Source organism: Ambystoma mexicanum, chromosome 3p, assembly GCF_040938575.1.
Source record: "Ambystoma mexicanum isolate Mex_15411 chromosome 3p, UKY_AmexF1_1, whole genome shotgun sequence".
In the NCBI taxonomy this organism is placed as follows: domain Eukaryota; kingdom Metazoa; phylum Chordata; class Amphibia; order Caudata; family Ambystomatidae; genus Ambystoma; species Ambystoma mexicanum.
The window spans coordinates 941,970,656-941,986,936 of NC_090925.1; the positions used below are offsets into that span (position 1 = coordinate 941,970,656).

The 16,281-nt window shown below is 42.0% G+C and overlaps 1 protein-coding gene across 3 annotated transcripts in view; it reads left to right on the top strand.

Annotated features, from left to right (window-relative positions):
- Nucleotides 1-16,281, top strand: part of PHF20 (PHD finger protein 20) — a 2,392,123-nt gene that overhangs the window by 1,117,863 nt on the left and 1,257,979 nt on the right. For all 3 annotated transcript variants that reach the window (XM_069652246.1, XM_069652248.1, XM_069652247.1), the window contains exon 11: nucleotides 3,369-3,593. In XM_069652246.1, the coding sequence (XP_069508347.1) occupies nucleotides 3,369-3,593 (225 nt within the window). The remainder of the gene's footprint in view (nucleotides 1-3,368; nucleotides 3,594-16,281) is intronic.

Here is a 16,281-nt window from a genome sequence, read left to right on the forward strand (position 1 = left end):
CGGAGTTGCAGCATATGCTTCCTGCCCCGTTTGGATGATTTGCCCCACAAACCACCATTATTGTTCCTCTGCAGCCTCAGATGGAGACAGTAGGTGGGGCTTAAAGTGCTACATTAAAGCTTTGTTAAATGTCACACCTCCAGGAAGGGGGAGACAGCATTATATTGGCCAGGGGCAGTGGACCAACCAGAGGATTGGGAGGATGTTTAGAGACTCCAGGAAGTTGTGGCTTGTTCAGGAGATGTCAAAGGAGGAGGAGGTGGCAGGACAAGAGACCAGCATGAGGAAGGAGTGTGTAGTAAATTGTGTAGGTGATTTTTGAAGCAGGTGAGGCATTGTTTAGTGAGAGCAGTGATATTGTGTTGTGGGTGCGCGTGAACGTTTGACAAGTGTGGTTAGGAGAGTGAGTGAATGTGAAGTGTTTCTGTGAGTGAAAGGAGGGTGTCTGAGTAGAATGTGGAGTAGGGATTAGTAGTGTGGACGGGAGAGTAGTGCAGTTAATCAAGTACTAGCATCAAAAGGTTGAGACCAGGAGCGAAGAGGAAGTTGCAGGGGAGGAGGGAGGTAGGTGGAGCTGGAAGGAAGGACGTAGTAAAAGGGAAATACCAAAGAGAGCGTGCTGTGTGTGTGTTTGCTAGGAGGAAGACCGAATTGGGCAAAGTGTTGAAAGGCACAAACCATTGTCCCCTTTTACTCATTTAACGACTGAAAATTGTAGGTTTAGTCTAGGAAGTCTTTGAGGGAAGTTACACAGATATGGCATTTGGCCTTTTGATATTCACGTTTAGCATAAGTTGGAACTTGAATCATAGGCATCAATATTCAACAGATACTAACCTGGGCAATAAGGACGCCTGCTGAGGGAGGATTGGTGATTTTTAGACTAGAGAGATGGAAGGCACTAGAGGCCTGAGAAATTATTCAATAAAATCCTTGTCATCTCTTGGAACATTCCTTGACCAGCTGTGCCAATACCTATAGGCAAGGCAAAACGGTTAGCTCTGCCATTGCCCGGTTTTAACAGGACTTCTGTGTCAGAAACAGCTGCCAGAAGAGACATACTGCATATAAATGTACTGGCTCAAGGCATACTTGATTAAGACATTTGTAGTAGACCAGTAGTTCATTTACAGTTGCCATTAAGCAATGATCTCTCAGAAGACTGCTTATGACTAAGAATGGCAAGGTCTATACAGCACAGTTACATTCTGTTGCTTATTTTGGGCGGGGATGGCCATGTACTGGGTGGGACAATCACCACAATCTGCGTGTCCTGCCTCACATCACATCACATCTCTCCTCTAACTGTACTACCTAACAATAAAAACTAAAAAGAGAATCGGTAGACATGCAGTTCGAAATAGGAGCAGAGAAGTGTATAAAGGCGCCCTGCCACCAGTAAAACTAAACCTTTGGGGGTGGACGGATGGATACATATAGAACCTTATCAAAAATATGATAGACAATTTGTTCAGGATTTGTCACGGCCTGGGCAGATGCCCTGTCTGGCAAGGTCTCGGTTATGCAAATTAAATATTTTATGATGTTTCAAGGGATTACTCCGAAGAAGATGAAGTGTTTTACAGCCAACCACCTCCGCCTCCTATTTCCTGCTCTAGTGTTCTTGTACCTGGTTCATGTATTTACCTCCCCTGCCTCACCTTTTCTTATATCTGCATCCTCTCACCCATTGTTAATGATACTCGTCATCCACTCTGTATATCAATGCTAAAAAATGTTATAAGCATTTTTGTGCCAAAAATGCATTGCTCTAAGAGACTGACTAGGGAGAAGTGATGCCATGGAATATGTTTAAAACCGAGTGCCGCAACAAACGGGGGAACAGAGAGTGTGTCTTTTGTCCACTTAAAGGGTACATATCTCCCTGGGTAAGGTGTTTGCTGCTGAGAGGATCAGCTTAAAGTGCCAGATGGTCCAACGCAGTTGTCGCATCAATAGGACCTAAAAGCTCTGGAAGCCATCTATCAAAATATTGTATTGCCCACTTAAAGTGGTAGACCCTTCCATTTGTGAAAAGCGCTAGTAAGCTTTATTAAAGGTGCATTCAAACATACTTAAAAAATAAAGAACTGATGGGAACAAAAAGACATGATTGCATGAGCCTTGATGTTCGGTTTTGATTAAAATGATTTCATCAGCCCTTCCCATGGCGAGATGGCACTGCATTGTACACATTGATGAAAGAATATGGAAAGTGTTAGGGCGCTTTCAGGGATATAAGCTTTGGCAATACCAACAGTTTTGACTTATGTTGGCACAGGATAGGCATTTGCCAGGAACTGCACTATTTGGCCATAAATTGGCATCATCGTGAAAACTGATTACCTGTGCATATGATACTGCATGGCAAATGCCTAATGCCCACACAAGCTAAAACTGTTGGCACTGCCAATGCTTGTTTTTAACAGGAGTTATAAATCAAGGACCCAAACACACTCTTCATTAATACATTTTTATTACACCAGTAGTGCATCTACGCCTGGAATTAAGCCATTAACTCTCAGCAGACTGTTTAGGAATTAAACTGGCAGGCCAACATCTTATGTTATTGCTTGATAGAGCTAGCTCAAAGAGATCCCAGGAGGATTTTTTTGGTGAGGAGCGACAGGTAGTAGGTGGGAATCGCCAGAGGGAATAGCATGGCGATGGACTTTCAATGGGTGGGTAAGTAGCCAAACACAACCAACAAGATGCGTATGCCACCTTACGTGTCAACTCTCTCCTAGCTAAGATTCACCCAGAGTTGGCCCTGTGCTCATAACTAGATGTGGTGCAGAGAGAAGAGCTTTTTTTTACCAGTCACTTCTGTACCAAGTAATTTATGTCAAACATGGGCAGGATTTGGACTGGGGCATACAATTGTCTCGGCACCAATGACAAAGTGGTGCACCGTTGCAAACCCTCAATTCATTTTTTTTGTGACTGTTTGATTAGAACCCAAGGAAGAGGTTTTTGATAAAATGTGATGCAAATTGTGCATTTTAAAGAATATGTAATGAGTAACACTGGTCAAAACTACTAGCCACATGGTGAAGTAACTTATCAAACTGGCCCACTTATGGGCCAGAAAAGTGGGACACTCTAGCGTTGTGTTTTTGGTTCAGCCATTGCCCTATTGCTCTACAGGCTATTCCTAACCTGAACATGGGCTTCTGCCATAGTGGGACCCACACTGAAGCAGATAAATGATTTTAAGGGTAACTCTTAGAATTTTGATTTATGGTTTCCTCTGAGCATTTCCCACCGTATGATTGTAAATGCCAAGAGCCTATTTCTGTTAGTTATTATAGCAGTGGCGAGATTACTTGGTCATATAACTCAATTTCATTTTCTATGTATCATTTTAGATCTCCCATCAATACCGCCAGAACAACCAGTGAAACCATTGCACAGTGTTGAAAAGGAAGAAGAATTGCACACAATTGTAATTAATCACGAGAGAGATCCGATACACAGGCGTTCATCCAGGCTGTGTTCCAGTGGTATTGAAGAAATGTTGGATGATAGACCACCTCAAGCAGTGTCTGAGCCTTTAAAAGAACGCATTGTTAGTGCAGTGGAACCTCCAGAAGGTGAGTGACTTATTTCTGCAACCATACATTGCGAGACTGGTAAATGCACATGCTTCAGAGTAACTTGTGACTTTATGCGAAGCAGTGAATACATTTCCACAGTGCTACATGCTGCACTGCGCGTTTGCCGATCTTTGTTTATGGCTATGTGGTCAAAGTGTAGCCTGTAGATTAGAGTCAAGGCTCTAGTCTTTCCGAAATGGGTACTTATCGAGGGTGGATCCACCACTGTCTTAAGTCTCATACAGTTTTCATACAACTTAAATATGTTGTTCCTAACTAATGATTGAGCTTCTGTTTATTTTCCAGTGAAAGAAAAATGCTTGCATCTAACCTTTGTCGCCCTTTTGTGAGCATTGTTCTTGCTACGGTTGAACTCCCTTTGGTGTGCTCTGGCATCAAAGGAAGAGGTGTTGCAGTTTGTGCATCCACTATAGTGGAACGGACTAAAGAGAAAGCAAGGAAATACAAATGGGTAATTCCCAATTTTTTGGTCAAGGGAGGTTAGGCTTTAAATGGGAAGATAACAGTATAAATAATATGCAACAAAACCCAACTACCTCCCTACGCCCGCCATATCTGCCGGCCGTACTCTACAATTGGTGAATTGGTGTTGTCTGCTCAGTTGATCACAACACTTGTGTCCGGTCAAGCCACAATTTAAGAAATAATAAAACAAATTTTATTAATACATTAGCACATTGTTCTAAAAAAAAATTTGTTTGCCTGTGTTTCCACAGGACACATTGTACATGAAAACAAAACAATTATCTTCAATTCAACAAGCCCGATCTCTGGCTTTATAGTGGGGTTAGTACGTGTCAGATGTTATTTCTAGTACACACTTTTGACTTTTGAATTTATCAACTCTGTTAGGATTCAGTAAAGGAGAGAGTTATTCTGGATCTGTTCATAAAGAGACAGATTTTAGAAGCTCTTATTGGGACAACTTTCATTTGTCCACCAGATGTGTCTACATATGTGTCGGCTAGGTGGATATTTAAGGCACCATCTCTGGTGTCTATCTTTTGTAGCCGTCTTCAGGACAAGATATTTCTTCAAAAGTTTGGTGCATTCGTCTATCCACCCATACATTTTTGCATTGTGATCACTGTAAACAAAGACATAAAAACATACAAAAAGATTTGTTTAGAATTCAGAAGGTTAAGAAGTGGACAAGGCTAGGCAGGTTATAGGCTCATTTAGTTCCCTAGTGTAGAATACTGACCTGGTCAGTCTTCTTGGTCGGTCATGAGAATTGTACGTTTTTAAGGGATTGAATCCTCCTCGCACTAAGAAAGTGCAAACAAAAATAGATATATAACCTAGATACTGTAAAACAATTGCCTAAATTCAGCAGTCGAATGGGGAGTTTTCTTCTAAAAATGAACTTTAGACATCACACATATGCTGTTATGAAGGTGGACCACCCTAAACATCGTTGGTAATGCTATTCAGCTACCCAGCTAAGAACTAGAAACACCAGCTCAAAAATAGCAGAAGGAGGCAGTGCAAATAACATCTCCAGCATTCCTAATATCAAGAGGGCAACACACAACATAAGATCTGCGATAATAAAATAAAGAAGATTCCGCCTTTCTCACCAATTTGGCACGAACGTTTAAAAACTATTTAGTGAAAGGGTCAATGTAGATCAATATGAAATGCACTTTACAAAGGTCACAGGTCCGCACAATGCAATCGTAGGAAAATTACAACAAAGCAGTTCATCCAAGATGGCCGATGTACTTGGCCGAAACAGAGATCAACTTAAACACTCTAGACGTATGGCGAGTAACAACGTCAGTACATACACAAACGCACGTCTTGTAAGGTATACAGACAACAGTCTGCGATACACATTGAAACGCGAGACACTGGTTTGCACAGAACACCGAAAGGAAGGAGACTGAATTCGCCACACAAATGTATAAGTACAATGAAAAAAACAACGCAGCCATAGTTAATATGAGCATATGGAATGAATGACAGAGAAACGGGCAGAAAATTGCCATAAGCGAAACTAGACAAAAACTCTAGATTGGGCCATTTAGACATAACATATACTAACTAATACATATAGAAAATCAATCGATTGCAAGAACCTAAAAAAATAGAAATAGATAAACGCAATGGGGCAGAAGCATTTTTTATCTGGCTTGCTCCAACAGACTGACGGATATGTCCAATACTCCAATGTTTACACAAGGAGTGAAGCCTTAAAAAGGGCAAGAATGACCTTGCACTACCTGACACTAATGAAAATGTCAACGCGTGCACAGAATAACATCCAAAGAGGTTAGTAATAAATCACGGCAATGAATAAAAATGTGTTGCAAAATTAATTGATTATGAATATGATAGCCAATACACCCACATTTCAACCTTTTTTTCGTTGAGCACAGGTGAAATGAAATGAAATAATATCTCGTCTGCATGAAAAGAAGAGAAACCACAGGCAGTCCAAATGCGGCCACTGTCAAAGTAGGATTCAATCCCTTAAAAACTTATGATACTCATGCCCGACCAAGAAGACTGACCAGGTCAGTATTCTACGCTAGGGAACTAAATTACCATATAACCTGCCTAACCTTGTCCACTTCTTAACCTTCTGAGATTTAACAAAAAAATCTTTTTTGCATCTTTTATTATGGCATTGTTTACAGTGATCACAAAGCAAAAATGTATGGGTGAATAGACGAATGCACCAAACTTTTGAAGAAATATCTTGTCCTGAAGACGGCTACAATAACAGGGATAGACACCAGAGATGGTGCCTTAAATATCCACCTAGCCGAAACATATGTAGACACATCTGGTGGACACAAATGAAACTTGTTCCAATAAGAGCTTCTAAAATCTGTCTCTTTATGAATAGATCCAGAATAACTCTCTCATTGACTGAATCGTAACAGAGTTGGTAAATTCCAAAGTCAAAAGTGTATACTAGAAATAACATCTGACACGTACTAACCCCACTATCAAGCCGAGATTGGGTTTGTTGAATTGAAGATACTTGTTTTGTTGTCTTGTACAATGTGTCCTGTGGAAACACAGGCAAACAAATGTTTTTTTTTAGAATAATGTGCTAATGTATTAATAACATTTGTTTTATTATTTCTTAAACTGTGGCTTGACTGGACACAAGTGTTGTGATCAACTGAGCAGACAACACCAATTGTAGAGTACGGCCGGCAGATATGGCGGGCGTAGAGAGAGGTAGTTAGGTTTTGTTGCGTATTGTTTATACCAAGGAGAAAGCGAAAGGTTGCATTTTCATTTGTTTTATACCTGTTTTTTTCACTTTTGCGCCCCATCAATAGTAGTAACAGAATTAGTAGTGCTACTGTTAGTACTAGTATGGCTACCAACAGTACCATTACTATGAGCAGTAGTGGTACTACTACTATTAACAGCAATATTACTGCTACTGCAGTAGTAGTACTTAGTAACAATAGTATTTTAGTAGTTTCTTTTACACCCACGTTTATTTACCTTCTCATCCCAACCCATAAATAGTAGTATCAGCAGAAGTGCTACTAGTAGTAATACTGCCAGTAGCAGTAATATTACTGCAACAACCAATAATTTTTCATTTTGTGTAGTATTATTAGTAGTGCTATTGCCAATAGTATTCCCTGTAATAGTAGTAGCATTAGTAGTGCTATTACTACCACGATTAGTAGCAGTAGTTTTCTAATGGCATCATATGTAGCACTTCCTCTAACAGTAGTAGTACCACCACAACTGTTATATTACTATTTCTGGCAATTCTGTTAGTACGTTTAGTAGTAGTTTTGCTTCTGTTAGCATTGTAGTAGTAGTAGTAGTAGTGGCAGCACTGTTACTGGTAGTAGTGCTACTACTAGCAGTTGTTCTAATATGTTCAGCATTGATCGTTGTAGTATAAATACTACCGGTAGTATTATTAGTGCAACTGCTACCGGTATTCGTTCTACTAGCAGTAGTACTACTTGTTGTTCTACTATTTTTACTTAAATAGTGATAGTGGTTGTAGCAGTAATATTGGAACTATGGGTAGTAGTACTATTACTACTTCTATTGGTGGGGCGGGGTTAGTTGTCATACAAATTCTACCGGTAGTATTAATAGTGCAACTACTACTGGTAGTAGTTCTACCAGTGGTAGTAGTACTGGTAGTTATACTATTTTTACTAAAATAGTGCCACTGCTAGCAGCAGTAATATTGGAGTGCCTTTGGCAGACTAACTAGTCTTCGTCAGCACTGGGGTGGTTGGCTTCCTACCTCGATGGTTCCCCCTACTGATGAGCACCTTCCTTCTCCTAGCTCCCTTTGCTCTTCCTGTACTCTTCTGCTTTTCTGCTCACCTCTTCTTCCTTCACATCACCCTGCTATAGCCTGGTCCCCTTCACCTCCCTTTCTGGTTTTCACTCGTCCTAATTTCTTGTATTTATTTTCTCTGCTAGCATGTCCTTTCTACTCTCCGGGGGGTGGGGGTTCTCCTTTTAAGCTCCACCTCAGTTTTATGCTGCGTCTCCCAACTTGTGGGCGGGCACCTGTCTTTCTTCATGACAACATCTATGGAGGCGAATAACATCAGTCAATTGAGTGCATTCCATGGTAGCCTTCAGCCATGCCCTCTGATTTGTAGCTATGCCACTAAGAACCCTCCCCGCCAACATGCCAGAAATCTTCATGCACTTCAACTAAAGGTGCTTGCTCCTGTGACAAGGAGCTATAGAGAATGCCCCTCATTATCAAAAGAATCAGGGTTTACTCACGATTACCTGGTCCGGAAAAAGTTGGGTGGGTGGAGACCCATCCTCGACCTATGCTACCTCAGCAAATTCCTCTCCGCTCACACAGTTCTCACCAGCTTGCCAAGGGAGATTTTCTATCATTCCTGCACAAGTAGGAAGCCTAGTTCCACATTGCTATTCACCCCTGCCGTCTCAAGTTCCAACGTTTCATTGTGGCAGGCCACCATTTTCAATTCAAGGTGGTCCTCCTAATTTTATTTTATTTTTCCTCAAGTCGGTCTAAAGTAGTTTACTAAACGCCTTGACTCAACTGCAGCACAGCTCAGGAAGACTGGGATCCACGTATAACCTAATTTGGACAACTGGCTGATCCAAGCACCATCCTTCACACTGGTCCTATACCACACAAGGGCCTCGGAAATCTGTCTACCATTGCATAGCATAGCATTGCATAGCTACAAAAAGTCGTCTGTGATTCCACCTCAAAGAATGGTATTTCTAGGGGCATGCCTGGACACCACAACTTCAACTGCGACCCCAAATGAGGGTGGGAATATCTGTGGCTTGCAGCATAGTGTGTAAATTGTGCTGTACATATTACTGTGAGCCAGGCACTCTGTCACTGGAATTGAGTATTACTGAAATCAAGCTGGGGCTATATCCTTGACTGTTTGGTGTCTAGAAGTGTGCTTTGTGCTATAACCGTGAAACCGTATGTAGAGTACACGATCCAGAGGGAGACTAGCACAACTATTGTGTAAGAAACCCTTAGTGCACCTCTAGTTTAACCCATCCTGCCACCCCTTGCCTAGATCATTCTCGGGGAATCCTCCCTTTTTAGTTATAGAGGAATTCCCTTAACCACTTTGGTTGTAATTTTAGCCAGAATAGGTAATGATAATTGGCATCTTTACAAGTTTGGCGGTGCAGGATAATATATGAGCAGTAATTCAGATACCTGTACTTTTTTGCGTGATAATGGAATTACCATTATTTTTCCCACACTGCCAAATTATACATTTTTGGCGGATTTACTGCCGGCGGAATTAATGCAGATTACATCCACAGATCTTTGGAGAAGTGGCAGATTTACCTCAAACCTGTTGCTGGATGTAAATCCTCCACTTTTCCTTTAAAAAATCGGTGGATTTACTGCACAGTAATTCGCAGTTTTTGATTTAAACCAAGATCCACAACAATGTAACTATAAAAAGATCCAAAATTCCTATGGACCCAAATTCCCATAAAGCCTCAAGTAATGAGGCAGGAAGAGGAAGAAAGAGTCAGTGTGGATTGAAGGAAACACCAAGCTAAACGTGCAGACTAGTTATAATGGAAATCAGCTGGACATTTTATTTTTTATTGTATTCGGTTTAAATTAAACCTTTACAAATTCTTTCTTTACAAAAATACAAAAGATGCAAAAAATACATAAATACCAAAATTCTAAGCAACAAAGCAAAAATACATCAAACATACATACAGTTTCCTTGAGGAAAGGAAGCGTGCGATTAAACGCGGAACGACTGAGTGAGCAGGAATCCCACCCGGATATTGACCAGCAGATATGATATAAAAGTATTAGGGGCATACAAGACTACAAGTTTGTACTGACAACTCGGTTGAGAGGCCCTGATTTGAAAAAGGCTTTAAGAAAGGCCAAAACATGTGTCATGAAGAAGGGCACCTTTTGAAAATAATAAATCACTCTGCAACTTATTCGTTTGGCGCAGTCTTCATTCTGGGTCTCCACTTTAAACTTACTTGATGCATGGTTTTTCTTGGCTAAACCACAACCCAGGAAGACGCGACTTATCTATACAGAACAAATTTGGGAAAAGAAAGTATAAATAGTTTATCAATTAACATGTTGCCATGTTAGACCAGACCTGAAGCCAATAATTCTTGAATTTTATACATACAGTTTAAATGTATACATAAACACATATGCCCTCATTACAAGTCAGGCGGTGGACCATGGTGCTATTAGCACCATAGTCCATGCCGGATTCCGCCAAGGTGGATGGCGGAATTACCGCCTAATTCCAAGGTGAGTGGGGCAGTAATTCCCCATTCACCATTTGCCCTTCCCCATTCCCATTTTTGCCCCATAAGGCATAATGGGGATGGGGAAGGCGCTAATTACGGCACCGTAAATTACGGTGCCGTAATTAGCACCAAGGTCGCTTAGCACCTTGGACTTTAACGCCTGCAAAAAGCAGGCGTTAAAGTGTGAATCGGGCATTAAGGGTTTAACGGCGCCGAGGCGCCGTTAAACCCTTAACGCCTGACTTTTAATGAGGGCCATAGTCTTAATCAAGATATCCATTACTTGAACTTTCACTTTAAATCCCTTTTAAAAACAATCCTTAATTCCGAAACAAAGTAGGAATAACGGTTCGGATAGAATCGAAATGGAAACACAGAAATACAGACCTTAATTCCTCCAACACCTCTTATTAGTTGAACATTCACTGAAGTAGCAGCTACATAGGTATACTCAACCGACTTTACAAGATATTTAGACTTTTAATAAAGCCAGCCAATGCCAAACCTTCATGTGCATTTTGGATATTTAGGCATCATTTCCAAATAGTGTCATCACTACAACCTGCTTGATATTTCAGCAAAGGCCTCATATATTTAGTCCTATACTTTAATGCTTTACATTTGAGGACTAAGGGCCTCAATGCGACCCAGGAGGTAACCATGGCGCTAGTAGCGCCATGGTTGCCGCCGGTATTTTACTGATTGTGCCATGGTGAATGGCGGAATTACCGCCCCATTCCAAGGTTGGCGGGGCGGTAATTCCCCATTCAGCATTGGCCCTTCCCCATTCTTGCCCCCATAGGGCTCAATGGAAATGGGGAAGGCTGTAGTTACGGTACCGCAAATTTCGGTACCGTAAATACCTCCAAGGTCCCTTTGCGGGTCCAATCCTTAACGGCTGGTAAAAACCAGCCGTTAACGTCGGGTCCCGCAAAGGGACCTCGTAATTAGGCGATAAGGGGTTAACGTCGCCACCACCGTTTACGGCGCCGTTAACCCCTTACCGCCTGGGTCGTAATGAGGCCCTAAGTGTTTTATCGTTTCTGGTACAGGACTGCAGAATCTACAACTGATCTCATCTTCAGCAATCTGTCTTCTCCTGAGCAAAATCTCTTTGGTCGGAAGCAGGTTCCAAAGTTACCTAAGTAACAGCCCCATGTAATAGCGATTAGGAAATTCGTTCAAGATGATAGACAAGAGTTCCTCTGCGTTTGTACTCATGGAAGGATTGCTCATAGATGTGTAATAGTGGAAAGCATCCACTGTCAGCATCCAATCAGAGTCGAACATCGACCGATTGGTTTTCAGAGAATTATTAATTAAGGTCTCCAGATCAGAACCAATTCTTGTCAATATTGCTTCACATTTCATCCAGAGAAGGTCCAAGTAGCTAAATTTACCATTGGGCTAAATTCTGGGGTTAATAGCTGCACCAAGGGTCTGATTTAAGGAATCGGGTAAAGGAGCCATAAGTTTGGAGAATAGTGTCAGTAGTCTCCAGTCGACCCAGACCTTTAATGAAGTGACCCCAATTTCAAACCTAATGGCTGCCAATGGCACAGCATTCGAAAAGCCTGAGGATCTTCCTGCACAGCTTACCCTCAAACCCGATCTAGTAGCTTAGCTATTATATCGTTTTGTAATTCAAGACCATAGGTTATTTTGGGTATAATTTTCCCTTCAAAAAACATAATGGCGGGTTTGATCTAGAATCTGCCAAACTTGCGGTCAATTTTCATTATCTGCCACTGTAGCTGTCCTGCTTTTTGCAACAGGATGTCTTAACCCATGTTTAAGCCTTTATGAGCCCCAAAATAAAACCCCAAGTATACAACACTGAGACTATTGTTTACAGGAGTCCCTCCAATGTTCCACATGGTATGACTACTCTTCCTACTTGTCATAGTAAATGCCAATATTTTTTTTTCTTTGGGCTGATAATGAGGCCATTGTCTTTGGCGTACACTGCAAAAGCTTTTGGCAGTCTCTGCAGGCCGACCTTAGCTTGATCAAATATCAGAAAATCAGCTGCACAGGCCAGCCATGCTATTTTTTCGACAACCCAACCTTAGGAGAGATCAAACCTCTTGGACCCAGGCATTCTGCGACATCGGACATGTATTGATTAAAAAAGCCATGGCACCAATACACAGCATTGCCCCCCCCCCCGGTATGAATGAATTCCCTTACTAAGATCTCCTTGACACAGCCGTACCTGTATCCCACAGTTTTCATAGACCCCGTTTACAAGTCTCAGATGTCCCACTGGCATACCCCATCCAGCCAGTTTGGCCCATAACTTGTTCCGGTCCACGCTATCAAAAGCAGCCGATAAATCTAGTGATGCCATATAGGTGCAGCCTTTGGGCATCCGCTAGGAGGCTTCTTGGATGCACTTAACCACAAGTCCATTGATGTTGGTGGAATGGCCCTTGCAGTATCCTGTCTACAGTTTGTTCAAAAGGTGCATTGACGAAGCCAATTGTTCCAAGTGGGACAGCAAGAATGCAGAAAAGATCTTGCATTCTGCATATATTAAAGAAATTGGCTGTTAGTTTTTAGGTTCGGACCTGCTGCCACATTCGAAGATCGGAAATACCTGGGTCGTGCTCCACGAAGGGGGTGTAGTTCCCGTCCGGATGATATCTACAAATTCTAGATAAAGTACATTGGCCCAATTTAGTTGGTCAGCCTTAAGAGAGTTATTAGTTAAGCCATTCGGGCCTGCGGCTCGAGATTTTTTACATCTTTTTAAGAGGGCATAGATAGTAGAGATCTCTAACTCTGGCTGCCACGTGTTGATATCTGTAGATGAGTTAATCCCCAAGTCAATTGCAGTATTACTCTCCAAAGACAAATATGTTCTAAAAAAAAGAGATCACTCCATCTTGGGATGTGGTTTAGTTGTATAACAGTATAATTGGAGTCCTGGCAGTTAATAAGTGACCAAAAAGCACTCACTCAGGAGTTAATCAGGAGCCAGAGCATTGTCTCAGCATCATGCTGTAGTAACAAGGTTTTTGTTGACTTAAAATAGTTCTGCTTAATTTTTTTAATACGATCAATATAAGCAGACCATCTCCATTCAGGCCTCAAAGTTGTCTGATCTCCCTCCTCATATTGGTTTTTGCGCTTTCTAGATCTTTATTATAGCAATATAGGGGTCTAACTGATCTACTTAACTAAGTGAGAGTGCACCCCTGAGATCAAGTCATCAATGAACCGTTGGTTCCCAGTCTCATTGAAATTATGAATATTCCACTCAAGGGTGGTGGTGTTCACAATAGCACTTAGGTTTTGATTTAAGAAATTGATATTGGTATCAGACCAACAAATTGCATTGCCTCTGGAGTTGGTCGTGAGGTACGGTTGGGTTCTAAATTCTCTAGTGATTAGAGCCATATCAAATACTGCCATCGATATGCTGTCATCACTCCAATCATTCTTAAACACTGAACACGAAACGCAACAGTTATATCAATGAAAAAACGTTGTTAAAGGGACGTTATGGTTAAGTTGCGCTACTAAAAACCTATGAAATTCAGTGAAAAAACTTTGTTAAAGGGACGTTATGGTTCCAAGTAAAACCGAAAAACCCTTGAAATTCGCCAGTTATGCTAAGCAACCATAACTCGCGCCACCACCGTGCACTGCTAAGACTAACACCCAGGACATCAAAGATGACATCACAAATGTCATTGATGACATCACATGTGTATGTACTTTTCATGAAATGTGTACAAGGGATTCTTATTATAATGTTGCGAAACAAGTGTCAAGGATCATTGCAATAAATATCATACCCTAATTAGTGCGTTGAACGATGCATTGATGTAAATAGCACTCTATTATGGGGTTCTATCTAGTATACTAAGCTACTCATACAGAAACATAACATTGTGTGCAGTGTACAAGATGAATGTATAATATTCATAATGTTAATATGTTGAATAATGAAATGATATTTGTTTTCTTAATAGATTTTTGTGTACTGTGAAATATGTAATAAGTAGCTAATAAAACACATGTATTACATAATTGCATTACTATAGACAAAACACAAAGACACAAGAACACATACCAATATGGGTATATACAGGGAAAGTGAAGTTAGCAAAAAAGCACAAGTAGTAGCAGAAACAATTCATAATTTAACTGATTATTTTCATGCAAATAAATGATCGCTCTGTTTCAAAGCTGCTATTTACCCTAGGTATATGTATCAATTGATGTGATTGGACCCTAACGAAAGTAGTGTGAGTACAATGTATACAGATATGACCATATACAGGGAAAGTACAGCCATAAAAAAAAACAACAGAACTATCAGAAAGTGCTCATAAGTCTTTTGATTATCTTTATGCACAAAAAGGATTGCTGTCTTTCAAGCTTGTGTCTTCCCGTATGTATATGTTTCATATAATGTGACTGGACTCTAAGGGAATTACTGTAAGAACCTACTTGAAGGATACGTCTACAAATAAAATTACATTTTTAGTTTCTGACTGTTACTGAAGAAAACCATGTGGCCTAGATATGTCAGCAAAAGAAAAAAGAGTGAGCCAGACATGTGATGTCATGAGTGATGTCATCAATGACATTTATGATGTCATCTTTGATGTCCTGGGTGTTAGTCTTAGCAGTGCACGGTGGTGGCGCGAGTTATGGTTGCTTATCTTACCATAACTGGCGAATTTCAAGGGTTTTTCGGTTTTACTTGGAACCATAATGTCCCTTTAACAAAGTTTTTTCACTGAATTTTATAGGTTTTTAGTAGCGCAACTTAACCATAACGTCCCTTTTAACAAAGTTTTTTCATTGAATTTCATAGGTTTTTATTAGTGTAACTTAACCATAACGTCCCTGTAACATTTTTTTTTAACTAAATTTTAAAGGTTTTTATTAGTGCAACGTCACCATAACATCCTTTTCAATAGATGAAGACCACTAACATCTTATGTCCTCAAAGTGGGAACGCCGGGTGGTTAAAAAAAACAAAAACATTTTCCTTCCTACACCGGGACGCCTGCGGCGTCCCGGTGTAGGAAGGAAAATCTTTTACCAAGATGGCCACCATGGAAAGGGAAGGCGGGGTGTATAAAGAACACAACAGGGCATGAGCGGGGGGTGGGGGGAACAGGGGAGACACATGGGCATGAGCGGGGGGTGAGAGGGAACAGGGTACAAATGGGGCATGAGCAGGTGGTGGGGGGAAAGGAAGGAAACACGGGGCATGAGCGGTGGTGGGGGGAACACGAGAGAGACACGGGGCATGAGCAGCGGGTGGCAAGGAACATGAGGGAGACACAGGGTATGAGCGGGGGGTGGGGAGGGAGACACGGGGCATGAGCGGGGGATAGGGGAGAACAGGAGACAGACACGGGGCATGAGCAGGGGGTGGGGGCAACAAGAGAGAGACACGGGGCATGAGCAGGGTGTGGGGGGCAACGGGAGACAGACATGGGGCATGAGCAGGGGGTGGGGGCAACAAGAGAGAGACACGGGGCATGAGCGGGGGGTGGGGGGCAACAGGAGAGAGACACAGGGCATGAGCGGGTGGGGGGAACAGGAGAGAGACACAGGGCATGAGCGGGTGGGGGGAACAGGAGACAGACACGGGGCATGAGCGGGTGGCAACAGGAGAGAGACCCGGGGCATGAGCGGGTGGGGGGATACAGGAGACAGACACGGGGCATGAGCGGGGGGTGGGGGGGTACAGGAGAGAGACATGGGGCATGAGCGGGGGTGGGGGGGTACAGGAGACAGACACGGGGCATGAGCGGGGGTGAGGGGCAACAGGAGAGAGACACGGGGCATGAGCGGGGGGTGAGGGGAACAGGAGACAGACGCGGGGTTGGGGGGCAACAGGAGACAGACACAGGGCATGAGCGGGGGT